The sequence below is a fragment of the Ovis aries genome, chromosome 8, assembly GCF_016772045.2.
Source record: "Ovis aries strain OAR_USU_Benz2616 breed Rambouillet chromosome 8, ARS-UI_Ramb_v3.0, whole genome shotgun sequence".
In the NCBI taxonomy this organism is placed as follows: Eukaryota; Metazoa; Chordata; class Mammalia; order Artiodactyla; family Bovidae; genus Ovis; species Ovis aries.
This window is the reverse complement of record NC_056061.1, coordinates 84,616,951-84,644,336: the sequence shown is the minus strand read 5'-3', so window position 1 is coordinate 84,644,336 and position 27,386 is coordinate 84,616,951. Positions and strand designations below refer to the sequence as shown.

Genomic DNA, 27,386 nt, shown 5'->3' with positions numbered 1-27,386 from the left:
GTCTGTGCTGTCCCCCATGTATTTCACTTACGAAGGCTGGAGAGTCCTGGGGACGCTGGCAAGACCGTCACCAAAACAAAACTGTCACGTGTGCACACTGAGTCGCTTCAGTCGGGTCTGACTCTGCGACCCCTGGGCCACAGCCATAGCCCGCCAGGCTCCTCTGTCCATTGGATTCGCCAGGCAAGGATACTGGAGCGGGTGCCCATGCCCTCCTGCAGGGGACCTTCCTGATGCAGGGGTCAAACTCTGACAGTTTTATCTTTGGGCAATTTTAGTTGTACATCTTAGCTTTCCAGAAAGTTTTTTCACTGGGAACAGGTCTCTGGCTGACCCGGGTGAGAGGGGGTTGCTGTGTGGGGTAGGGGTGGGGGCTCCCAGCGGCCTGCTCCTGGCCTGGCCCTCCTTCCTGGAATGGCACTCTGAGCAGGTCTTCCAAGATGACATTAAGACAGGAGGAGGAGGGGGGTTAATCAAAGGCGGCGGGAGTGAGCTGAAGTGGAGCTGCGGGCGGAGGCCTTGGCGACCTGCGCAGACACTGGGGCTTCGCTGCAGACTCGGAGGACCAGCTGTGGATCCTGTGAAAGGAGAACATGGCTGCCTTGGTGGAGGGGCTGCAAACTCAGGTCTCGTGGCAGAGGCTCAGCTGTGGGCTCCACCTCGGCCCACGTGGATCAGATGATCAACCTTCTGGTTCCTTGCTTTTGTTCTTAAGCTTTCAAGATGTTTCTAGAAATGCCTGGGGAGAACTGGGCCACTGATGAGAGAAGCGTGACCAGCAGGAAAGTGATGGGGCAGCAAGGAAGCCAGAGCCTGGACACAGGCAGTGGGTACGGTGACGATGACAGTAATCGTGATGATGGCAGTGGAGGTGGTGATGGTGACGATGACGGTGATGGTGCCAGTGAGGGTGATAATGGTGATGATGCTCATAATGATGACGGCGATGATGACGGCGATGCTGATGATAGTGGCGATGATGCCGATGGTGGTGACGGTGATGGTGGTGATGATGGTGACAATGATGATGGTGATGGTGGTGATAGTGGCGATGATGGTGGTGAGGCTGCCGATGGTGGTGATGGTGATCGTAATGATGATGATGGTGATGATGATGATGGTGGTGATGACAGTGATGATGATGGTGACAATGATGATGGTGATGAAGGCAATGATGGTGATGATGGTGATGATGATGATGATGATAGTGGCGATGGTGGTGGTGACGGTGATGGTGGTGAGGATGGTGACGATGATGGTGACAGTGATGATGGTGACGATGATGACGGTGATGCTGATGATAGTGGCGATGATGCCGATGGTGGTGATGGTGATGGTGGTGATGACGGTGATGATGATGGTGACAATGGTGATGGTGATGAAGGCAATGATGGTGATGATGGTGATGATGATGATGATGATAGTGGCGATGGTGGTGGTGAGGATGATGGTGATGATGATGGTGATGATGATGGTGATGGTGATGATAGTGGCGATGATGGTGGTGAGGCTGCCGATGGTGGTGATGGTGATCGTAATGATGATGACGGTGATGCTGATGATGGTGGTGATGATGGTGATGAGGATGCCAATGGTGGTGATGGTGATGGTGGTGATGACGGTGATGACGATGGTGACAATGATGATGGTGATGAAGGCAGTGATGGTGATGATGATGATAGTGGCGATGGTGGTGGTGAGGATGATGGTGATGATGATGGTGGTGGTGAGGATGCCGATGGTGATGACGGTGATGTTGATGATGCTAGTGGTGATGATGGTGATGATGGTTAAGGCAGTGATGGTGATGATGACAGTGATGGTGATGTTGATGATGGTGATGATGATGATGGTGACGATGATGATGGTGGTGAGGATGCTGATGGTGGTGATGGTGATGTTGATGATGCTAGTGGTGATGATGGTGATGATGATGGATGATGATGATGGTGATAACGACGGTGATGTTGATGATGGATGATGATGATGGTGATGAAGGCAATGATGGTGATGGTGATGATGGTGGTGATGGCAACAGTAGCTACCTTTAAGATTGCCATGTGCCAGTCAGGGTTCTAGAAACAGCTAATCCTCAGCACAACCCCCTGAGGTAGGAACTATTACTGTCTCCATTTTGCAAGTGAAGACACTGAGGTTAAGTAATTTCCCAGGGTTGGATGGCCTGTGAGGGCACACCAGCTCTTGGCTCGTGAACCGCTGCTCAGGTGTGCAGATTGCTGCCTTTATACGTTGGAGCCCTTCAGAAGCTCAGTGGGTTCAAGGCCACCTGCTGTAACAGGGCAGTGTGAAGCTGCCAGCCTCCTTCACAGTCATAGACAAAGGACGTAAAGAAGATAGAGCCAGTGGCAGAGAACCCCCTTATCCCTGATTTTGCTTTGTTTTTCCTGACGTTCTTGGATTTTACTTTAATGGTGTGGTGGAGAGTTATGGTAGAAAGAGTCTAGAAGTTTCTGTTATCTCTGACCAACATATATTTCTAGAAGAGGTGGAGTTAAATCACTGAGTTTTCCCACATCAAATATAGCTTGGTCCTGTTGCATTATTAGCTGGATTTAGGGAAAGTACACTATCCCACCTGCCTGCTTGCTTTGCTGACGATGGCCTGGGTGCAGGACCGCACCTGTAGCCCCTGACACTGTCGTCAGGTCACAAATACGCCGTGAGCCAGGCATTTTATTCAGCAGCGTGCTGGGTGCCAGTCGTCCACATTAGGAATATTTTATTACACACCTGTCACGGCCGGGTCCCTGCCAGACTCTGTGGGTACCAGATGAGGGTCGCTTTAGTGCCTGAGGAACTCAGGCTTGTGGGAAGGCAGGCGCACCAGGAGGGAAGTGTCGTTTACTGATGTTGCGTAGTGGCCTCAGTACTGTGCTGAGCCTTTCACTTGGTTACCTCAGGCCGTTGAGTCCTCACTAGCACGCCGTGGGTTTAAGCTCTCTAATGGTGAGCCTAGCGGCGAGTGTAGAAGGGACGGTCGGATGCATCTAACCGCCTGTGTGGGAGAAGCAGGCTGGTACGGGCTGCGGCCGATTTTGAAGGATGCACACACACCTGTCCAGTCAGCAGTGGGAGGGGAGGCGGGGGGAGGGCATCAAGCAGATGGGATGGAAGACGCAGGGACTCAGAAGCATGAATGGGAACCTTCCGGAAAGTTCCAGGAGCTGGGGATGGCAGACACTCACTGAAGCGGGCCCTTCTGTGCAGAGGCTGTCCTGACCCAGCCTCCCCTCCCCGCCCCTGCCTCAGGCACCAGGTACCCTCATCTGGCTTTTTATCCTGAAGACACACGGTGGCTTCCGGGAGAGTAGCTGCTGCCCTTCCACCTTACAATTTAAATTTTCTTGTTGGTTTTTTCCCATGGCATAGAAAGTTCCTGAGGCTACTTTGTGTCTCCACTCCTGGAAGATGGTACCTCAGTAAACATTTGTTCCGGAGTCAGAGGCACCCTCTGAGAAAGAGGCTGAGGACGTGGACACTTCCTGGGGAGTGGCTGCCATCCCCGAGGCTTAGTGCTTTGAGGTCTGTCCCCACGTTGTGCCGGTCAGTGGCACACTCTTGTGCTCCGCTGATCACTGTTGTCTTGTACAGATAGACCGTGTCTTGTTCATTTGCTCACCTGGAACTGTTCACTTGTCCACCTGGTAATGGGCATTAGGATGGTTTTCAGCTTTCATCTAAATTTAAGTTGACTATTTTTATTCCTGATCCAAAGCAGGAGTTAGAAATAAGTTCATTTTCCATTGGGGGATGGGGGTGGGGGGTGGGACACACAAATTTCCTTAGCAAGGGCTTAGAAGTGTTGACTTAAAAAAACAATCACAATCTAAAAGTGGAGAAAGTGGAGAAAGTGTTAGTTGCTCCGTCTTGTCCGATTCTTTACGATCCCATGGACTGTAGCCGTCAGTCTCCTCTGTCCATGGAATTTTCCAGGCAAGACTCCTGGAGTGGGTTGCCATTCCCTTCTCCAGGGGATCTTCCTGACCCAGGGGTCAAACCAGATCTCCCACATTGCGGGCAGATTCTTTACCATCTGAGCCCCCAGGGAGGCCTCTGGTTGGCGTTGCAGGGCAGCTGACCTATGGCTCTAGTGGCATTTCTTCTGCATATCGGAAACTGAAATTTCATCTGAATTTCATCTCAGTGAGTCTGCTAGAGTATATACTGTCTACTCTCGACTTGAGTGCAGGCTTCCCTGGTGGGCTCAATGGTAAAGAATCTGCCTGCCAATGCAGGAGACAACAGGTTGGATTCCTGGGTTGGGACGACCTCCTGGAGAAGGAAATGGCAACCCCCTCCAGTATTCTTGCCTGGAGAATTCCATGGACAGAGGAGCCTGGGGGGCTACCGTCCATGGGGTCACAAAGAGTCGGACACGACTGAGTATGAGCTCAAGTCTTGGTTGAGCCCGACTTGAGCCCCACTCAAGTAGTGATGAATAGAGGCATCGGTAGTAATGAGTAGAGGCAGTCTTCAACCTCAGGAATTCAGAGCAGCCCTGCCTGAAGGGGAAAACACCTTTGCCCTACTGCAGATTTCTTCTGGCTCTTAAGCCAAAGCCTCGATGGTGGCAGTAGTTGACTGTGTGTGTCTGGGAGTGCATTACTTCTGCTTTGAGGGTCCTGGACAATGCTGGGGTGGTAAACAGCTTCCAGTCTTTCCCACAGACTACACACAGGATCTGAGGTGAGGTCCCACCTCCCTCATTTGTGGCCCAAGCTCACAAAGGTCACTCCAGCGTAGAAGGACCCCCTTTACACGTCAGCAGCACTTGGACTGGCCCTGTGGCATCAGCCAACCTGGGCCCCCAAATCTGGCCGTCTTTCCCTACTGAGGGGAGAGTGCCTTTTTCCTGCAGGCTAGACCTTCCCCCGGCCCCATTTGGTCCTTGATTCAAACAGTGCTGGGACATGTGTGGGTACATCGCATGTGCACTGAAAGCTGACCGTGCTTAGATGTTGTCTTCTGTCGGGCCAGGAGTTTGTCTTGTGTTTTTAAACAGTGGTAAGGTGGCAATATGCAGAGTACATCATGAGAAACGCTGGGCTGGAGCAAGCACAAGCTGGAATCAAGATTGCCGGGAGAAATATCAATAACCTCAGATATGCAGATGACACCACCCTTATGGCAGAAAGTGAAAAGGAACTAAAAAGCCTCTTGATGAAAGTGAAAGAGGAGAGTGAAAAAGTTGGCTTAAATCTCAACATTCAGAAAGCTAAGATCATGGCATCCGGTCCCATCACTCCATGGGAAATAGATGGGGAAACAGTGGAAAGAGTGTCAGACTTTATTTTTAGGGGCTCCAAAATCACTGCAGATGGTGATTGCAGCCATGAAATTAAAAGACGCTTACTCCTTGGAAGAAAAGTTATGACTAACCTAGATAGCATATTCAAAAGCAGAGACATTACTTTGCCGACTAAGGTCCGTCTAGTCAAGGCTATGGTTTTTCCAGTGGTCATGTATGGATGTGAGAATTGGACTGTGAAGAAAGCTGAGCACCGAAGAATTGATGCTTTTGAACTGTGGTGTTGGAGAAAACTCTTGAGAGTCCCTTGGACTGCAAGGAGATCCAGCCAGTCCATTCTAAAGGAGATCAGCCCTGGGATTTCTTTGGAAGGAATGAAGCTAAAGCTGAAACTCCAGTACTTCGGCCACCTCATGCGAAGAGTTGACTCATTGGAAAAGACTCTGATGCTGGGAGGGATTGGGGGCAGGAGGAGAAGGGGACGACAGAGGATGGGATGGCTGGATGGCATCGACTTGATGGACGTGAGTTTGAGTGAACTCCGGGAATTGGGATGGACAGGGAGGCCTGGCGTGCTGCGATTCATGGGGTCGCAAAGAGTCGGACATGACTGAGCGACTGAACTGAACTGAACTGAACTGAAGGTGGTAATTCACATGCCGTAAAAGCTATCCATTTTAGGTGTGTGATTCAGTGGCTTGTAATATACTCAGAGTTGTGCAACCCTCACCACTATGTACTTTTTACAACATTTTTGTCATCTCAAAAAGAAACTCTTTGCCATGGGTGTTCCCTATGCCCCTGTGCCCTCCAGCCCTGGACAATCATTTGGCTACTTTTTGTCTCTGTACATTTGCCTTTTCTGGATATTTCATATAAACAAACTCACACAATGTGTAAGCCCTTCTCTTTCAGTTAGTGTAATGGTTTTAAAGTTCATCCGTGCTGTAGCATGTATCTATAGTTACTCTTTTTTTTGTAACTGAATAATATTGTGGACTTCCCAGGTGGCTCAGTGGTAAAGAATCCTCATACCAATGCAGGAGACACAGGTTCGATCCCTGGGTCGGGAAGATCCCCTGGAGGAGGAAATGGCAACCCACTCCAGTGTTCTTGCCTGGAGAATCCCATGGACAGAGGAGCCTGGCAGCTACAGTCTGGGGTTGCAGAAGAGTGGGACTCAGCTTGAACAGCAGTATTCCATTGTGGAGATAGCCACAGGTCAATCTCTTGTTCATCTGTGTGTCAGCTGGTGGTCACTGGAGGTTTTTTCCATCCTTTAGCTATTATAAGTAATGTTGCTATGAACATTTGTGTACAGGGTTTTGCGGGGAGTTAACGTTTTCATTGGGCTTCCCTGATGGCTCAGCTGGTAAAGAACCTGCCTGCAATGCAGGAGACCCCGGTTCGATTGCTTGCTTTTACCTATGAGTGAAATTTCTGGGTCATATGGCAGATATGTTTAACATCTGAGGAACTAGAGCTGGGTGTTTTTCCTTCACTTCCTCAAGTTTTCTCTGAAGCTAAGGAGGCATACTACTTTGCATAGATGTCTCAGATTTTTGAATCCCAGTCCCTTTGGTATTCAGATCCGCATCAAATTGTTACCATGGAATTACTGCAGGAAACTTGATCTGTGAGATAGCACAGGAAAGGAATGAAGAAGTGACTGTCCAAAGGGCTCCGCTCACGTCCTGGCACTTGCATGGGGTATTTTGGAAAATGTGATTGCCGTGCAGGGCAGCTGGCCCCGTACTGCCCTCAGACAGTGCGCATGGTCGCTGCGTGCGTGCAGCGGTTTTTGCCTTTTCCTCAACGGTCCTCGGGCAATAGCTCTTTGAGTCCCGCTGCTGTGTTTCCTGAGCTCTCTGCTCTGCCAGGGTTTGCTTTCTTAGAAGCTAGGAAGCTATCTGCAGAGGGTTGTCCAAGACCAGAAAGCACTTGCTTTTAGTTCTGAAGCCATTTTCTGTTCTGTCATTTGAGCCACTATTTCCTCATCTTTCAGAGTTAAGTTCCGATCAGAATAAAGCTCAGACCAAGGATCAGGGAGTTGGTTAGTCTCCTAGCCGTAAACCACTGGCTCATGCGCACTTCTTTCCTTAGGAATTGCCAGTTGGAATGGTACCCGAGGTTTTGTAAGAAAGTGCTTTCCCCCATATTCCTCGGTATTTAGTTATTTCTTACTGTGTACAGAAGAGGGACAGCGATGTAAGGAACATAATTGTGGAAAAATGGCCAGTGGATTATATATATTTATAAATCACTTGAAAGGCTTTTGGTATTTTAAGTCAGCGGTCTTATTTTCCACTCTCCGTAGATTTGTGGGGTAGGCCGGTGGAAAAGGTAAAGGGGAAACTGAGACTCAGAGAAGGTATGGGGCAGTTTACTGACCAAACAAAACAAATTGTACAACTCTCCTGAGCCTCCATTTCCTTATGTGTAAAATGAGTACGCTAATAAATCAGAGAGCAATATCAGAGGGCTGTATCAAGCAGTTTGTGTTAACATGCGTAAGCAATCTGACAATGTAGTGTAAAAATTTGAGCTTTTTTTTTTTAACGTTAATATATTACCAAAGTGGTTACTACTGTTGGTTGAATAGTTGGACTATACAGGAAAGCATAAAGCAGAAGTCTTATTTCCCATTCTCTCTAACCCCAAACATCTTCCCAGAATGTTATTTGTCCAACCATTTTGAAAAGAAATTTGTTAATATTTGTGAATACCTAAAGAATCCCAGGAACGGCGGAGCCTGGTGGGCTGCCATCTCTGGGGTCGCACAGAGTCGGACATGACTGAAGCGACTTAGCAGCAGCAGCAGCAGCAGCAGCAATGAAGCCAAGGGGCTTCCCTGATGGCTCAGATGGTAAAGAATCTGCCTACAATGCAGAAATCCTGGGTTTGACCCCTGGGTCAGGAGGACCCCTGGAGAAGGGAATGGCAACCCACTACAGTATTCTTGCCTGGAGAATTCCATGGACAGAGGAGCCTGGTGGGCCACAGTCCACAGGGTCACAAAGAGTCAGACACCAATGAGTGACTAACACACAGATACCGTGAAGCTAAAGGACGTCAGTCGCATCAGAATGACCCAGCAATTCCAGTTCCAGTGCTCTATCATGCACTGTCTGTATCAGAGAAAAAAACTGAAAAGACCCTGAATGTCCATCTATATGGTAATAGATTAATTTTCCATGTGGGTGTACAAAGTAATATTCTTGCACAATTAAAATGACCAAACTGGATGCATAACATTTTAAAAACTGAAGTGTTGAGTGTAGAAAGGAAATCTCATACATCTTTACAACACGAAATTTATATGTTGTAATTCATATACAGTAAAAGAATAAGAACACTGATGAAAACACTCATTTCAAGCTCAAATGGCAGAGGTGGCTTCAATATCTATGTCTCATTTCCTTAAAAAGTGAAGTAAATGTGGCTAAATAGTGGTAAAATGTTTTGTGTATTTGAAATGTTTCCGGTATTAAAAAAATGTTTGACTTATCAACCAACTACTATACTTCTGAAGCACAGAGATGCACTGGGGGTTTTGGCTTTACAATTTATGTCATAGGGTGCATGTTTTAACAGACTTTGTATATTGTTAAAACCTTTTCATCATTAAATATACTTCCCTCATTGTTTGTCCTGACCCTCCCAAGACTTCCTGTTCCAATTAATTTTTTCAGAAATAATTTTTAGAAGTAGTAACTGCTGGGGCTTCCTGTTAATATCTTATAATTGCTGCTACTGCTGCTAAGTCGCTTCAGTCGTGTCCGACTCTGTGTGACCCCGTAGACGGCAGCCCACTAGGCTCCTCCGTCCCTGGGATTCTCCAGGCAAGAATACTGGAGTGGGTTGCCATTTCCTTCTCCAATCTTATAATTATTTTCTATTATTCATTTGTAATTGTTCATAATTATTTCTGGACTTCCCTTGTGGCTCAGCTGTTGAAGAATCCGCCTGCAGTGTGGGAGACCCGGGTTTGATCCCTGGATTGGGAAGATCCCCTCAAGAAGGGAAAGGCTGCCCACTCCAGTGTTCTGGCCTGGAGAATTCCATGGACTGCATGGGGTCGCAATTATTTCTAGTTCACTTATGATACATTTGGTCTGTGATACTGGAGGCACTCAGAACCTAAAAGCAGAGGAGAAGTTCAAGTCTGGTCTAGCTAGCACACAAACAGTCCATTGAGAAGTTAGGGAATTTGCAACTGGAGCTTTTATATACTATTGCCAAAAATACCAAACATACCTCTGGGTTGGAAAGGATTCTCTCATCCCTGTTTCCAGACCTCAGTCCCCACTGTGTCCTGCGCCTCCTGCAGTGTCCCTGCATTCTAGGCTGTTGGTCCCTTAGCAGAAAGTGGTTCAGGGGCCTTATGAGGCTTTGCCGTCGTCTCTATTCCTGTGGAGTTCTCTTTTTATTTTTTATGCTTTTTATTTTGTACTGGGGTAGAGCCGATTAGCAAACAATGTGACAGTTTCAGGCGAAGAGCGAAGGGACTCAGCCATACATGTACATGCATCCGTTCTCCCCCAAACTCCCCTCCCCACCACTTAACATTGAGCAGAGTTCTCTGTGCTGCACAGTAGGTCCTTGTTGTTGATCCATTTTAAATATAGCAGTGTGTACACGAACATCCCAAGCTCCCTCACTGTCCATCCTTCCCTTGGGCAACCATAAGCTCCTTCTCTAAGTCTGTGAATCCGTTTCTGTTTTCTTGTGGAATTCTTGCTCTGGGTTCCTGAAATGCACCATGAAAGTGTCTGACTCTTTGCAACCCCATGGACTGTAAGCCCGCCAGGCTCCTCTGTCCATGGGATTCTCCAGGCAAGGATACTGGATTTGAGTTGCCGTGCCCTCCTCCAGGGGATCTTCCTGACCAAGGATTGAACCTGAGTCTCCAGCATTGCAGGCAGGTTTTTCACTGTCTGAGCCACCAGGGAAGCCCCAAGATGCACAGTGAAGACAGCCTAAGCTTCCTGCCCTGCCCTGACATCCATTCCCCAATCACTTGTTGGTGAGGAACCCCTTTTAAAACTCTGAAATACTTTTCCTGTCTGCTTTTCGTTTTTCTCCTGCACAAACCTTCCCATGGGGAGACTGGTACAGTCGTCCCCTTAGAAGCATCGAGAATCATTCTGGTCTTCGAATGGGAAGAGTACAGCCCAGGAAGTGGCTTCCATGTCGACCTCTGTTTCCCTCATTCCCATCTGAGATTACGCTGGCGTGAATGGAGTTCTAAGGTCCGGCTTCCTGGTTTCCTGCAGATATTTAACCAGTGCTCAGGGAACTCTGATCTGTCTTGCAACGTAATATTTTACTGTCTCTAAGAGATGAAGTGATGGAAATGGCAACCCGCTCCAGTATTCTTACCTGGGAAATCCCTTGGACAGAGGAACCTGGCGGGCTACAGTCGATGGGGCCACAAAGAGTTGGAAACGACGGAGCGGCTAAGCAATAGGAGCAAAGGGAGGAAGGGTTAGGTGGGCAGGAACGCAAGCCGCAAGCGGGGGAAGAACACTCAGAGCTCCGTCCCTCCTGCCCGAGGGGCGGGGCGGGTCACTGCCAGCGTTTCATCTTTTCGACGAACGGTTAGTGTATTGATCCCTACGGTTCATTTCTTCTGTTTATGGTATTTAATGTATGAAATTGTAGTGTAAATTAATGAAGGAGGGAAGGATCTTTCAGTAAATGCCTCGGATACAGCTCACTAAGGATTTGAAAATAGGCCCATTTAGATTCTCACGGAGCATCAGTGCCAAAATTAACGTCAGATCTAAGACTTAAAATATATAAAATTAATCGTGGAAAAATGAGGTGAAACAAGCAAATGTGTATCAGTTCTCTGCAGGACAAGAATTAAGGGTGGAAGGAAGGCCTTTCTAAGCTTAAACTTTCTGAAAGAAATCACAGTTCTTACTCCATAATGATTTAAGGCTCTAATAAAGCAAAATACCAGGCTTCCCTGCTGGCTCAGATGGTAAAGAATCTGTCTGCAGTGTGAGAGACTCAGGTTCAGTGCCTGGGTTGAGAAGATCCCTGGAGAAGGGAATGGCAACCGCTCCAGTATTCTTGCCTGGAGAACTCCATGGACAGAGGAGTCTGGTGGGCTGCAGAGCCTGGGATCTCAAAGAGTCAATGGATTGCTTTGACCTTTGGCCTTTTGGACTGGAAAACCAGTCACTCTAAATGAAAGGGGTAGGATGTATGTTCTGTTTAATATATGGCGAGCTCGTGCAAGTCAACGTGCAAGAGATAGATGAACAAAAAATCCACTCCATTTGTGGCCCCCCAAATACGTATTAAAACAGTGAGACACAACTTTTAAAGCATGAAATGTTAGTCTGGTTTTTGTTGCTTTTAAATGAGAATTCTTATTGTTGACAAACGTGGTGGAATGGGTACTTTTGTAAATTGTTGGTAAGAACATAAATAACTATAAACTTTGGAAATCAATTTGGCAAAATTCACCGGATGCTATTAGATGGTTATTCCTTGAGCCCAGAAATCCTGTGTCTAGGAATTTATTCTAAAGAAATTATCCAAAATTCAGGGGGAAAAAAACTTTATAACTGGACTTGCTATTAAATAATTGGTATGTTCATTCAATTCAGTTCTGTCATTCAACTGTGTCCGACTCTTTGCGACCCCATGGACTGCAGCAGGGCAAGCTTCCCTGTCCATCACCAACTCCCGGAGTTTACTCAGACTCATGTCCATTGAACCCATGATGCCATCCAACCATCTCATCCTCTGTCGTCCCCTTCTCCTCTCGCCTTCAATCTTTCCCAGCTACAGGATCTTTTCCAATGAGTCTGTTCTTTGCATCAGGTGGCCAAAGTATTGGAGTTTCAGCTTCAGCATCAGTCCTGCCAATGAATACTCAGGACTGATTTTAAGAAATCAACCCTAAAAATAGAATTGACTGGTTTGATCTCCTTGCAGTCCAAGGGACTCTCAAGAGTCTTCTCCAACACCATTCAAAAGCATCAATTCTTTGATGCCCAGCTTTCTTTGTTACTTCCTAATAAAAAGACAAAAGAACAGTAAATAAAACAACAATGAGGTGATAAATTAACAATTATGATATGTCCAGTGTAGCTACTAGATTATTGGTATTGTGATAAGGACATTGAAAATGATCTCATTGAAGGTTAATAAAAGGGCATATAAAATTGATTTAATGTTAAGACCTCAGCTATATTTAAAAACTAAAAGCCTCTGCAACGGTTTTGTCTAGCAGAGAAAAAAAAAGCCAGTGCATTCACCAAGGACTGGAAGAAAGTAAACCCAAAATGTCAATAGCTGTTATAGGTGGTACAGTTTTTACATTTTAGAACTACAGATTTGTTTTATAATGAATGTGAATTACTGTTATAATGGGAGAAATTGCCTTTAAAAAATTTCTTGATTTAAGTGGCTTACTCAGTGAGAGTAATTTCCTTTACTTTTACCAGATTTTATTTTAATAGAAGATTCTTGGCTTAAAAAGTCAACTCTTCCTCAACCAACATCTGAACTTCCCTACTTGGGTTTAAGTAGGTGATTTGCTTTCATTTTAGTTATTTTCATGTCAATTTGGTACATTGCTTCATGCAATTTCAGTGTTTTAGAAGAAGAGGATTCTATGCTTGGTTACAGGATATAATGGTTTAGAAAGAAATTCTGTGGGTTTATCTGCATGGCTTCTGTAGGGAGAATAAATTGTTGGGTCATCTGCTCTATTCTTAAGGTAATGGGAAAGAAACACAGGACTTTCTCAGTTCCTGCTATCCTTTGGTACATTGTTTTTGACAATTCAGTGTTATTGGTATGGAGACTAAATCATTAGATCGTCTAGAGATTTTGGTTGAACCAACATCTACTAAGCATCTATTTATTTTGTAAGAAGTGAAAGAGTGGGGATTCATCCCAGGCCTAGAAATAATTGCTCAGTAAGTGCTTTAGTTTATTTAACCTGATCAGTCAGTCAGTTCAGTCGCTCAGTCGTGTCCGACTCTTTGCGACCCTATGGACTGCAGCACGGCAGGCCTCCCTGTCCATCAACAGCTCCTGGAGCCTACTCAAACTCATGTCCATCGAGTCGGTGATGCCATCCAACCATCTCATCCTCTCCCATCCCCTTCTTCTGCCTTCAATCTTTCCCAGCATCAGTGTCATTTCCAATGAGTCAGTTCTTCACGTCAGGTGGCCAAAGTATTAGAGTTTCAGCTTCAGCATCAGTCCTTCTTAAGAACACCCAGGACTGGTCTCCTTTAGGATGGACAGGTTGGATCTCTTTGCAGTCCAAGGGACTCTCAAGAGTCTCCTCCAACCCTGCAGTTCAAAAGCATCAATTCTTCAGCACTCAGCTTTCTTTATAGTCCAACTCATATCCACACATGACCACTGGAAAAACCATAGCTTTGACTAGACGGACCTTTGTTGACAAAGTAATGTCTCTGCTTTTTAATATGCTGTCTAGGTTGGTCATAGCTTTTCTTCCAAGGAGCAAGCGTCTTTTAATTTCATGGCTGCTGTCACCATGATACTGACCCTCATAAAACATGGAGCAGGGCTCTGTAAGAATCCGCTGTGCTTGCTTTCAGAAGTCTAATGCAGTGATGTAAACAAAGCCATAACAATAAATATAAAGCAGTGCCTTCTTGATGTGTGGATGAATGGATAGCTTGGTGGACAGATGAGCTAATGAATGAATGAAGTTGTTAGTGGATGAATGAATTCTTGCCTGAATCCCAGGAAACCTGTCCAGATGCTGCTTAACAGACGTTGGAAAGAAAGTCCCTGCTTTCCCTGCTCATCCTCTGCTCCTGAGCTTTGTGACTCAGGAACAGAAAAAGAGGAGGAGAGAGACAGGGCCTTGCTCTGTGTTCTATCACTGCTGTTATTAATGAAACTTTTCGAGGAATAGCCAGACCATAATGACCCCAAAAGCATCATTCACTGCTGAGTACTTCAATATTCTGCGGTCATATTTCAGATCTATCGAGAAACAAGGATACAGTAAGTCAACTTATTTTGGGCGCTCACAGCCAGCAATTCTGACTTCAATAAATGATTCATGTCAGGAAAGCATCTAAGTGCATTTGTTTTCTAGTAAGTCTCACTTCAGGTCCATTATGCATGAATCAAGTCAGAGGAATTGCCTGGGCTCATTGACATCCCTCTATAAAAATCAGAGAAATGAGAGATTTAAAATCCAGCCTTTTCAATCACCCACCACCCCATGTGCTTGCTTTCAGAAGTCTAACGCTCCCTACCAGAGCATGAATGTGGGTAACAACACGGTCTCCGAGAATTCGAGGGTCAAGTGTGCTTAACAATGGAAAGGGGCCCGCAGAGAGAAAGAGCCCGTTTGCTAGTGTCTGAGGTGCAGAAGAAAAAGAAGGCCAAGATTTCTTTTCTTTCTTTTTGTTGACTTCCCCTCCTTCAAGTTAGCTCTTCTGAGGCCCCACCTACAGAGAGCTCTGCTGATCACAACAGAGTCAGCAGGGTGCTTCTTCCCAACCCTACTCCCTGGTAAGGACCCAGGGTATGAAGGCCATGTGGACTTCCATAAATCAGAAGCATTCCAGTTGAGGGCGCCTGGCTGAGTGGCCCCATTTCCCATTTTCTGAGCCATAGAATCAAGAGTGGCTGCAGGTACCTAAGCACCCCCCAGGAGAGCCCCTGCATGTCCTTATGTCTTTGAAGTCTCCCACCACCCGTGTGGGCTCAGTGTGTCCGCCAGATTCTCCTGTTAACAGAGGAGGGAGGTGAGATTTCTAGAGGCCAAGTCACTGAGGTGATATGGACACAAAGATAGATACTCAGGTGTCAGACTCAGCCCCCGGACTCAATCCTGCTGCCCCCACTTCTGCATTCATTTCTTTGATCACTAGTAGAGTCATCGCTTCTGGGTTCCCAAGGAGAGCCCTAGTCTAGTTGTCAGGTCCCAGTGCAGAGTACCTTCCCGGACATTTAATGCCCCTTGACTTGCATTTGCGCCTTTAACTGCCATGCATAGCTTCCCATGGGCTTCCCTGGTGGTTCAACAGACAAGAGGCCACCTGCAATGCAGGAGACATGGGTTCGATCCCTAGGTCAGGAAGATTCCCATGGAGAAGGAAATGGCAACTCACTGCAGTATTCTTGCCTGGAGAATCCCATGGACAGAGGAACCTGGTGGGTTACAGTCCATGGGGTCCCACGAGTCGGACATGACTTAGCAACTGCACCGTAGCTTCCCATGCCCTCGTGGTGTCGTGACCTGGCCTTCACGCTTTGGCTACTGTCATCACGTCACATCTGCTTGGCTTTCTGAGATGGCCTGTCTCTGGTGCTTGGAGCTTCCCTAGAGCTGGCAGTTTGGCCGTGTATCTGAGGCTGGGGGCCTCTGCTGGTAGCAAGCCCTGCTCATGGGCCCATGGGCAGTACTTGAACCTGTGCGTGATGATGAAGAGTTACTGCTCCTGGTGGAGCTGGTGACCCAGACAGACCAGGTGGGCTAGGCCAGATGGAGTGGAGGGATTTGGGCCATCTTCTCATCTTTCCTGGAAAACGATGCCAGAGTCTGTGTTGGTTGTCTCTGTTTGGTCGCATCCCCACGGTGTCCTGACCTGGCCACCCACAGACCACGTGAGGTTGTGTGTCCATATGGGGGCCTGCTTAAAGGTTAGAGCTTCTCAGTACTAAGGTTAAAGTTGTAACGCTTCCTGCAATACATATTGAACATGAAAACTATAAGTGTAAGGAAATTTCCAACAAAGTTTGGAACTTGCTGTAAGCCTTTATTTCATTTAATTTTTATTTCTATACATATTTTTACTGACTAATTTATTTGGCTGCACTGGGTCTTAGTTGCAGGATCTTTTAGTTCTGCCGTGGGGGATCTGGTTGCCAGACCAGGAGTCAAACCTGGGCCCCCAGCTTTGGGAGCTTGAAGACTTAGCCAGTGGACCACCAGGGAAGTCTCACAAGTCTTTAATTTTAAAGGCTTTTATTTTTATTGGTTTTCAGTTTATTCTGAAATATTGAAGAACAGCTTTTATGAAAAAAAAAATGTGGGTGCTGTGATTTGCTGGGGACCCAAGCCCGTGTCTGTCTGCGGTAGTAGCGAGCTCCAGGTTCACACTGCCCACCCCAATCTGCTCCCTTGCTGATGCAGACGCAGCTTGTATCTGCTTATCCTTTACATAGTCCATCTGGTCTGGCCAGAGCCGTGTCCTCAGCTCTTTACTGTAAGGCTGTCTGAGGTCAGAGAAATAACTGGTTTATTCACAGGGCACCAAAGTGATGAGGGTCTGGGTCTTGTCAATGCCAGTTTTTATTTCCCCTCCACGAGGTTAGAAAAAGGTTCATCTTTACTGTATGTTCAGCTCATTTCTTTTCAATTTATTTTATGGCAGTAGAGTTGGTTCACAACGCTGTGTTCGTTTCTACCGCGCTGTGAAGTGATTCAGTTATACACACACATACGTGCTTTTTAAAGTTCTTTTCCATTTTGGTTTATCACAGGATGTTGAATCTAGTTCCCTGTGCTGTTCAGGAGGACCTCGTTGTTTATCCATCCTATACAAGAGAGTTTGCATCTGCCAACCCCAAACTCCCAACCCATCCCTTCCCCACCCCCGCCTCCCGGCCCCCTTGGCAATCGCAAGTCTGTTCTCTGCATCTGAGCCTGTTTCTGTTTCCCAGACCAGTTCATCTGTGCCATAGTTTAGCTTCCACACACAAGCGATAGCGTCTGCTTTGTGTCTTTCTCTTTCTGACTTCCCTTGGTATGATAATCTCTAGGTACATCCATGTTGTTGCAAATGGCATTATTTCATTGCTTTTTGTGGCTGAGTAGTATTCCATGATGTCAGTTCATTTGAGTTGCTCAGTCACGTCTGACTCTTTGCGACCCCATGTACTGCAGCACGCCAGGCTTCCCTGTCCATCACCAGCTCCCAAGGCTTGCACAAACTCATGTCCACTGAGTTGGTGATGCCATCCAACCATCTCATTCTCTGTCATCCCCTTCTCCTGCCTTCAAACTTTCCCAGCATCAGGGTCTTGTCTAATGAGTCAGTTCTTCACATCAGGTGGCCAAACATTCAAGCTCCAGCATCAGTTGTTTCAGTGAATATTCAGGACTGATTTCCTTTAGGATGGACTGGTTGGATCTCCTTGCACTCCAAGGGACTCTGAAAAGTCTTCTCCAACACCACAGTTCAGAAGCATCAATTCTTTGGTCCTCAGCTTTCTTCATGGTCCAACTCTCACATCCATACATGACCACTGGAAAAACCATAGCTTTGACTAGATGGACCTTTGTCAGCAAAGTAACGTCTCTGCTTTTCAGTATGCTCTCTAGGTTTGTCATAGCTTTTCTTCCAAGGAGCAAGGATCTTTTGATTTCATGGCTGCAGTCACCATCTGTACTGATTTTGGAGCCCAAGGAAATAAAGTCTGTCACTGTTTCCATTGTTTCCCCATCTATTTGCCATGAAGTGATGGGACCGGTTGCCATGATCTTAGTTTTTTGAATACTGAGTTTTAAGCCAGCTTTTTCACTCTCCTCTTTCACTCTCATTAAGAGGCTCTTAGTTCCTCTTCACTTTCTGCCTTAAGTATGCTGTCATCTGCATATCTGAGGTTGTTGACATCTCTCCCAGCAATCATGATTCCAACTGTGCTTTATCCAGCCCAGCATTTTGGATGATGTACTCCGCATATAAATTAAATAAACAGGGTGACAGTATACAGCCTTGACGTACCCCTTTCCCAATTTAGAATCAGTCCGTTGTTTGATGTCCGGTTCTAACTGTTGCTTCTTGACCTGCATACAGATTTCTTAGGAGGCAGGTAAGGTGATCTGGTATTCCCATATCTTTAAGAATTTTCCACAGTTTGTTGTGATCCACACAGCCGGATTCGATCCCTGGGTTGGGAAGATCCCCTGAAGAAGGAAATGGCAACCCACTCCAGTACTCTTGCCTGGAGAATCCTATGGAGGGAGGAGCCTGGTAGGCTACAGTCCATGGGGTCGCAAAGAGTCGGACACGACTGAGCGGCTTCACACTCACACTCACACACAGTCAAAGGCTTTAGCATAGTCAATAAAGCAGAAGTAGATGTTTTTTTTTTCTGGAACTCTCTTGCTTTTTCAATGATCCAGTGGATGTTGGCAATTTAATCTCTGGTTCCTCCCCCTTTCCTAAATTCAGCTTGAACATCTGGAAGTTCTCGGTTCACGTATTATTGAAGGCTGGCTTGAAGAATTTTGAGCATTACTTTGCTAGTGTGTGAGACGAGTGCAATTGTGCTGTGCGGTAGTCTGAGCATTCTTTGGCATTGCCTTTCTTTGGGATTGGAATGAAAACTGACCTTTTCCAGTCCTGTGGCCACTGCTGAGTCTTCCAAATTTGCTGGCATACTGAGTGCAGCACTTTCACAGCATCATCTTTCAGGATTTGAAGTAGCTCAGCTGGAATTCCATCACCTCCACTAGTTTTGTTTGTAGTGATGCTTCCTAAGGGCCACTTGACTTCACACTTCAGGATGTCTGGCTCTAGGAGAGTGATCACACCATTGTGTATCTGGGTAATCAAGATCTTTATGTACAGTTCTTCTGTGTATTCTTGCTACCTCTTCTTGATATCTTCTGCTTCTGTTAGGTCCATATGGTTTCTGTCTTTTATTGTGCCCATCTTTGCATGAAATATACCCTTGGTATCTTCAATTTTCCTGAAGAGATCTCTAGTCTTTCCCATTCTGTTTTCCACTGTTTCTTTGCATTGATCTCTCAGGAAGGCTTTCTTATCTCTCCTTGCTATTCTTTGAAACTGCATTCAGATGGATATATCTTTCCTTTTCTCCTTTGCCTTTCCCTTCTGTTCTTTTCTCAGCTATTTGTAAGGCCTCCTCAGACAGCCATTTTGCCTTCCTTTTCCTTAGGGATGGTTTTGATCACTACCTCCTGTATAGTGTTACAAACCTCTGACCACAGTCTTCAGGCACTCTGTCTATCAGATTTAATCCCTTGAATCTATCTGGCGCTTCCACTGTGTAGAAGGGATCAAATCATAAGGGATTTGATGTAGGTCATATCTGAATGGTCTAGCGGTTTTCCTACTTTCTTCAATTTAAGTCTGAGTTTGGCAATAAGGAGCTCAGGGTCTGAGCCACAGTCAGCTCCCGGCCTTGTTTTCCCATTGTATGTATGTACACATCTCTAGCCATCATCTGTTGACAGACATGAGGTGAACAGTGCTTTTGTGAACAGTGCCGCTGTGAGCATAGGGGTGCGCACATCTTTGCAGATTGTAGTTTTCTCTGCCATATGCCCAGGGGTGGGGTTGCTGGCTCAGATAGCGACTCTACCTTCAGTTTTTATGAGGCTCCTCCATGCCGTTTTCCTCGACTCATTTCTTTAACTGAATCTCTGTGGGAACTGACAGGTATCACGCATCACTATGGGCTTCCCAGGGGGTGCGTTGCTGCAGAAACTGCCTGCCAGTGCAGGCGACGTGAGAGATGCAGGTTCGCTCTCTGGGTCGGGAAGGTCCCCCAGAGGAGGGCATGGCAACCCACCCCGGTATTCTTTCCTGGAGAATCCCATGGACAGAGGAGCCGGGTGGGCTACAGACCAGAGGGTCCCAAAGAGAAGGACATGACTGAAGCAAGTTAGCACGCATCCATCATCGTGAAGAGAGCCTCAGAACTGACGGCTCTGAAACTACCTTCCTTCGATCAGGAACAGAGACACAATAACTTCATTAAAACTGGTGAATGGACTTCGGTGGGGTCTTACATGCCTACTTTTGGCTCAGAGTCATTCTGGATTGTGTGGATGTCTGAAAAAGAAGTTCAAATGAGGAAAATCTCATGAAAACAAGCAAAAGGAATGACTCTTGAGAGCCAGAAGCAGAAAGTTTAGTAAGAAAAGATGGTAACTGGTTTGGGCCTGGGGGGTGGGAAGCGGCTGAAGGAGGGGGCATGTGACCAGCAGCCTGGGCACACAGAAGTGCCTTCCGCGGCCTCAGCCGGCTGCTGCACCTCCTATGGCAGCGATCCTGGAGGCGGGATTATTGCCTCCATTAAACAGATGCAGAAATTGAGGCTCAGAGGTGACAAGTTCATTTCCCAAGGTCGCACAGTGGGCGGATGGAGTCGACACCAGCAGCCGCCTGCCAAGGGTCCCCTTGGTCTGGGTTCCTTGGCCCAGCGGCTCTGTCATAGCCGGAGTGGGAGGGAAAGTGGTGGGCAGGGTGGTGAGACCGCTGTCCTGACCAGGTTGCCGTGGTGACGGTAGGACTCAGAAGGAGGTGGTTTCTAAACTGAACAAAGCTCTCTATTCTGTGTGTCTGGTGCCAACTGGTGATGCACGTCCCTCACACTCGCTCCCCGGGGGGCCCAGAGCTGGTCGCCGGCCATCTCCCCGCCCTTTCTCTCCTTCGGTTTCCATACATTTTCAGCCTTCACAGGTGTGTGACTGAGCGGACAGCCATCCATGTGGCAGCAATATGGGTGTGAAGATCACAAGAGTCTGCGTTCAGCCTCCACCCATCCTCCATTTCTGAAAAGCTTTTGTGATTGATTGGCATAGACTCAAGGCAGAAAGGTGGTTGTTTCCCTGCTTGGAAGATTAATTTTCCTCTTCTCATTTCAGTTTTGGGTTTCATGATATGAGAGTTGTATCAAGACTTCATAAAATTTTTTGGAAACTTCCAGGGGTTGAGCATAATTTAGAAATGTGTTTTAGACTGAATGTCTTATAAAGTAGTTCACGCGCTCTTGGTTGTTGGAGACGCAGTTAGGCGCCAGCCCCCTCCAGCTGCCCCGATGCCGCGATGTCAGAGCTCTTGGCTCCCAGGAACAGTGGGAGAGCCAGATGGAGTTTGGAGATGGCAGGCATTCCACCTGGAAGGAAGGTGCGAACGGAGGCTCTGCAGGACTGGCTGGTGGGGCAGTGGCTCAGAAACTCGCGATCAGCCCAACTGTTAGACGGGGACCAGGAGCTGAAATATGGAACCAAGTCCGTGAAATAAGGCCAAGTGCATGAGGAATGCAGCTGCCTTGGGCTTCCTGTGTTAAAAGCAGCCTAACCCGAACTGGGGCTTCAGACCTTTACCCCCTATTTGACCTTTGCACGTTACCTAGTCTCACTAAGGGCTTCCCTGGTGGCTCAGATGGTAAGGAATCTGCTTACAAAGTAGGAGACCCGGGTTCGATCCCTGCGTCGGGAAGATCCCCTAGAGAAGGGAAAGGCTACCCACTCCAGTATTCTTACCTGGAGAATTCCATGGACAGAGGAGCCTGTTCGGCTATAGCCCACAAGGTCACAAAGAGTAGGACACGCCTGAGTGACTAACATTGTCTTTCACTAGTCTCACTAAACCTCAGCTTCTTTATCTATAAAATGGGGATAACAATGCCTTCCAGAGTAGGTTTTGGTGACAGTTATTAAGATAATGTGTGTGTAAAACTTTCAGTAGACTAACCCTGCTGCCCTGGTTACTGTTCAGAAGGCCTGAAATTTCACTCCAGATATTTCAGTCTTGTAGATGCCAGAGCTACAAAAGGCCTTAGAGAATGCTTCATTTAATTCCTTTTATCTTTGCTTTTTCTCATGACAAAAAAGTTGCCTAGGTTATCCATTTGGGTTTAGCTGAGCCCTGGTTTCCTTAGATTAGAGTTAAAACTCTTTAGAATTTGTTTTTCTCTTATAAGCTGTTCAGAAACAACTATTAAACTTAGAAACTTCAGTTTTCCGCAGACTTATGTTTTTATTATCCTAAAATTAGATTCTGGAAAGAGACTGAGGGTTATTTATTATCGGATGTAATGAAAAAGTTGAGTATGATTTATAACGTCTCCAGAGTTTGGTTTGTTTTAATGGACTTCATGGAGAGTACAGGAATATTAGACAAAGGACTGATCCATCAAATTTTAAATAAGCTAATTTTATAGAGGCTTCTGCCAGCCCATTAGACAGTGATCATTTTTTAATTGAGGAATATTTTAGTTAGAAATGGTCCTCAAGACAGCTGGATTCAGGGTAGAACACTTTCTCTTCGGTTTTGTTTTGGGCCGTGGGCCAGTGTAACTCCCAGGAATCCAAAAACTAAATTTATCCTTGCTTCTCAGGAGGAAGTGCTGAGTGACTGCCTCAGGCTGCCGCAAGTCAGTTCCTGCCCTCTTGGAGATTTTTGCTAAATGTATTTAACCTAAAGTAGAACTTGAGATCTGAAAACTGGATGACGGGAACACCCTACCCCTCACTTCACCTGGGTCGGAATCTGTGTCCCTTTCCCGCAGGGTACCCTGTCCCTGGACATTTTCTGCCTTCCAGACCGCAAGTACTGGTCCAAGAACACACCCAGAAAGATAACTGCTGGTGCTGTTTTTAGAGGGCCTCCCCTGATGGCTCAGGCGGTAAAGAATCTGCCTGCAGTGCAGGAGACGCGGGTTCTATCCCTGAGGTGGGAAGATCCTCTGAAGAAGGGAATGGCTACCCACTCCAGTACTCTTGCCTGGAGAATCCCATGGACAGGGGAGCCTGCTGGGCTACAGTCCATGGGTTCACAAAGCGTCGGACACAACTGAGTGACTAACACACACAGTGTTTTTTGAGTTGTAATTATTCTTTCTATATATAAATTGGTGACCTTTATCTCTTGATATCATAACAAAAATGTATCCATGTCGCGTCCGATTCTTTGTGACCCCGTGGACTGCAGCACTCCAGGCCTCCCTGTCCCTCCCTATCTCCTGAAGTTTGCCCAAGTTCATGTCCATTGCGTCGGTGATGCCATCCGGCCATCTCATCCTCTGCCGCCCTCTTCTGCGTCTTACTACTGCAAGCCTATTATACTGCAACGCTCTTCTTTTGACCGTATGGGTTTCCCATAGCTCACTTGATTGTTTCCTCCTGTCAGAAATGTAAGTGGTTTCTATTTTTGGATGCCTCTAAATAATACTGGTGGAATGTCTTGGTGCAGAGAGAATTTTCTGAAAGCTAATTGTATCCTTGAGAGAGGTGGTCAAAGGTGGGTTTACGACCTCAGGTGGTGAAGATGCTGAGCTCGTTCTGTGTGTGCCGCGTTGCTTTCTGAAAGCCGCAGTGGTGGTCCTCACACCGAGAATGGGTCCCGATTTACCTCGTCTCATTTAAAGTGGTGTATTATCCATTTTAGTTTGGAATATAAAAAACAGCATTGTTTTAATTAGCATTTCTTTGGTTTCTTTTCTGTTTTGTGAACAGCGTTCTGGTGTTTGGGATTAAAAGAGCCTGAATAAGGGGTTAAGATTTCAGTGAAGACACTAGATTGATCCCAGGCATCACAGCAATTCCACTTGGAGTGGTCTCTTTGGAAGGAAGCTTTGGCTTCTTCAGAAACCCTGACCTGGTTTAGTTCTGTCATGTACAGGTACGAAAAAGCCAAACAGCATCTTTAAAAACAAGCTAGTGAGAGAGCTCATCCCGTTTCCAGTTTAGTCTCTTCCTGAGTGTGTCTGAAGTTCATGCGTATTTAATAGTTGCAGAGTATTGACCAGGGCAGAGACTTAAATCTTAACTCGAGCTTAACTCAGGTCCTCCTATTCATTGTCAAACTCGATGCTTCATGCTGAAGCTCGACGTGCATCTTTAGAGAAGGGTGCAGCTTCAGTTCTCTGGTGGCGAGATTCTGAGCTGCTTTTGTAGATTCTTCCACAGATGGCGGGCGGCCAGCACGTGATGCTGTCTGTAGTCCCACCCCTCGCCCTGCAGGAGTCCCAGGAAGCAAAGCTCTGCTGTGTTTGCACGCCTGTTTCTCTGCGCTGTACAGTTTCAGGGTGGAAATCTGCGTGGGAAACACGAGGCTAATGAAAGCATCCTGCTGGCTGGCACTTCTTATTCTGAAATCCACTTCATCATCCCCATGCTGTGCCAAGACTGCCTAGTTAAGAGGGTACCGTCCACGTGAGTTTTGGTGAACGTATTACTCCCCATTTCAGAGTCACTAGCAATAAAGGACAGGTTAGAGTGAAAACAAATGGGGGAGGGAATGTTCTAACATACTTCACGGAAAATGAAAGGAAACATCAGGATCTAGATATGGAGTGAGAAGGAAAACTGATTTATTATCTCCTTGGCTTTCCCGAGGATTCCAAAGCAGTGCATCTTAGCTGCTCCCTCTTTGCCTCTTTTCTCTTCTCTTTGAAGAGGACTGTTCGTTTGTTTATTGTATTTCTGGCTGCACCGGGTCTTCATTGCATTGTGCAGGCTTTCTCTAGTCGCGGCAAGTGGGGGCTTCTCTTCCTTACGGTGCTCAGGCTTCTCATCGCGATGTCTTCTCTTGTTGAGGAGCACAGGCTCTAGGGTGTGTGGGCTTCAGCAGTTATGGCTCCCAGGCTCCCAGGCTTTCTTATACTTGAGCTTTACAGCAACCTCGTGTTGGCGATATTGTTCTGATTTCACAGAGGAGGAAGCCGGGGGCTGTGGAAGTTCAGTAGCAGATGGAGCTGGAAGGTGGCTGAGCCCGGGTTTTTGGCCAGAGCTGCCGGATTCAGATGTTCTGCACAGATCCTTCCCCTCTAGCTGCCGGCCTGTACCACCCTCACCAGGAGTCCAGGCGGTCTCAGATTGCCTGCACATTCCAGAGCTTCTCTGGTTGATGGGTTGGATTTCCACCTTTCCACTCACCTGATGGGTGAGCCCACCTGTAGCCCTTCCTCTTGCCGGCAGGTACCAGCTCCATCACCCTGGGAGCTCTATCCACTGGCTGCATCTAACCATCAGCAGGGATGCTGGGAAATGCACCCATCGGGCTCTGTGCCCTGAAAGGGGGAGGATCTCATCGTAGAAAAGAACAATAAACACCAGGAAGAAAAGAGAAACCACCCATAACCCTTATCACTGAAAATCAGGGGAAATGGTAAAGAACTTTAAAATGCTTTCTCTTTACCTGTTTTCATCATGGGTCAGATCTTTATACCATCCATTCTCAGCCGTTAGTTGCCTTGTCGTGTCTGACTCTTTGCAACCCTGGGAATTTAGTCCGCCAGGCTCCTCTGTCCATGAAATTTTCCAGGCAAGAATCCTGGAGTGGGTTGCCATTCCTTTCTCCAGGGGGATCTTCCTGACCCAGGGGTAGAACCCGGGTCTCCTGCATTGCGGGCAGATTCTTTACCATCCTCCGCATGCCGCTAAATTGGCAAATTGCAGTGGAGAGAAAGCTTGCCTTCAGTGAAGAAGGGTAGGAGGGTCCCCTCCCTCCAGCTCCAAACTGGAATAAGCTTAAGACATACAACACATATTCACCCACTACACACCCCCCACCCCCCGCCCAAGTAATTTAGCCTTGTCTCTCTTTTATTAATGAGCCCTAAGGCTAAAGTCAATTAAATTGTTTTACAAACTCACAGCCCTTCTTTTTCTGTTTGTTTTAATAGTAATTTTGTTTATTTACTTTTTATTTTTGGCTCTGCTGGGTCTTTATTGCTGCACAGGCTCTTTTCTGCTTGGGGTGAGCGTGGGTTTACTCTCTTGTGTGTGGGCTTTGCAGTGTGGCGGCTCCTCTTGTCGTGGAGCACAGGCTCAGGGCACTTGGGCTCAGTAGGGGCGTCATGCCAGCTTAGTCGCTCCGTGGAATGTGAGATCTTCCCAGACTAAGGGTTGAACCTGTGTCTACCTGTCTCCAGGTGGATTCTTAACCACTGGACCACCAGGAAAGTTCTCATAGCACGACTTACCTTACTCTTCATCATAAAATTCCTTAAATACTTTTGTGGGGTTTGCTCCTGAATATAAATCTGAGAATCAACTGAAGTTTACAAAAATCAGTAGCCTCCTTGGAATTTTGGGTGCCATTTACTGTTGGTTTTTTTTGTAGCGTGTAAAGCTGAGATTCAGAAAAGTTAATTCACCTGAGGATACATGACCAGTAAGAAGTATAACAGAGCTTCAAACCTGAAGCCCACAACAGTCTAGGAAAGGAATCAGGGCAGAACCATGCCATCCAAGGTCTGTCTGTCTGTGGCCCCCTCATGCCTTATTCGCGATTCCTAAGCATCACCAACATTGTGTTAGACCCCCTGGTTCCTGCAGGGCTAGCAAGGATTTTACTAAAGGGCATGCTGGTCCTTGGACTTTTATAAAGAAAAATAATCTTACTTTTTCTTCGTAATGCCCTACTCTGCCTGGAAACTGAGGAAGGCAGCATTTAATCTCTTGCATTTCCAGTGTCAACTGACTTCCCTTTATATGCGTTAAATCAACAAAGCGAAGGATTTGTCAAATACTTTCCAAACACTAGGTCCCAGGAACTCGGTGAAGAATCAGACTTCTTCTGGCCCAGGCTGTCTGGGAGCTTTTAGTGGCTAATCCAAGGGCAATGAATAAAGCAGGAGGAAATTCAACCTTGAACAGTAGCTGCTTCCAAACTGTAACCAGCGTCCACCACTCCTGTTCATGAGCTCCTGGAAGTCAAGTGCATTGAGAGGGAGCTGGCAGCTAATGTCTGCTCCTTCGAGAGACACTGGGTGTGTCGTAACCAAGTGAAGAGTTTGACAGCTTGGAGGTGTCTCTGGGCCAAGCTGTCTGAAAAAGGTCAAAGGTGGGCTTTTCCAGCCCCTGCGGGGTCCTGGCTTTGTGCCAGAGAGCAGGGCTTCTGGGGAGATGGAGGCCTCAGCTGAGCTGAGCTGAGCTGACTTCAGGGAAGTCAGGCCAACAATGCTTTCGATTTCCCTCCTCTCAGAAACATACAGGAATCAGAGCCTGCCTTCCAAATAGTCTAAGCAAGGGTAATGTTTTATAGGAAAGCACCTTGTGACTGTCCTTCTGCCCAAGACTGTCCTCAGAACCAGCACAGGGGGGCTTCCTTGGTCTTCCAGTGGTGTAGAATCTGCCTGCCAATGCAGGGGACGGGGGTCAGTCCCCGGTCCGAGAGGATCCCACATGTCTTGGGGCTACTCAAGCCCATGCACCACAATTACTGAGCCTGCACGCTAGAACCCATGCTGTGCAACGAGAAGCCAGCGCAGTGAGAAGCCGGTGGACTGCAACGAGAGCAGCCTCTGCGCACTGCAGTTAGAGAACGCCAAGGCAAAGCAGAGAAGACCCAGTGCAGCCAAAAATTAAAAAAAAAAAACAAAACAGCCT

At 46.9% G+C, this 27,386-nt stretch overlaps 2 protein-coding genes across 4 annotated transcripts in view; both read left to right on the top strand.

Moving 5' to 3' along the window:
• AGPAT4 (1-acylglycerol-3-phosphate O-acyltransferase 4) overlaps positions 1-27,386 on the top strand; it is a 134,248-nt gene that overhangs the window by 21,313 nt on the left and 85,549 nt on the right. The window lies entirely within an intron of this gene.
• Positions 741-27,380, top strand: LOC132660262 (uncharacterized). The gene is made up of 2 exons (XM_060419880.1): positions 741-3,543; positions 5,024-27,380. Exon 1 carries the CDS (start codon positions 842-844, stop codon positions 1,979-1,981), a length of 1,140 nt encoding a protein of 379 aa, XP_060275863.1. The 5' UTR covers positions 741-841; the 3' UTR covers positions 1,982-3,543; positions 5,024-27,380.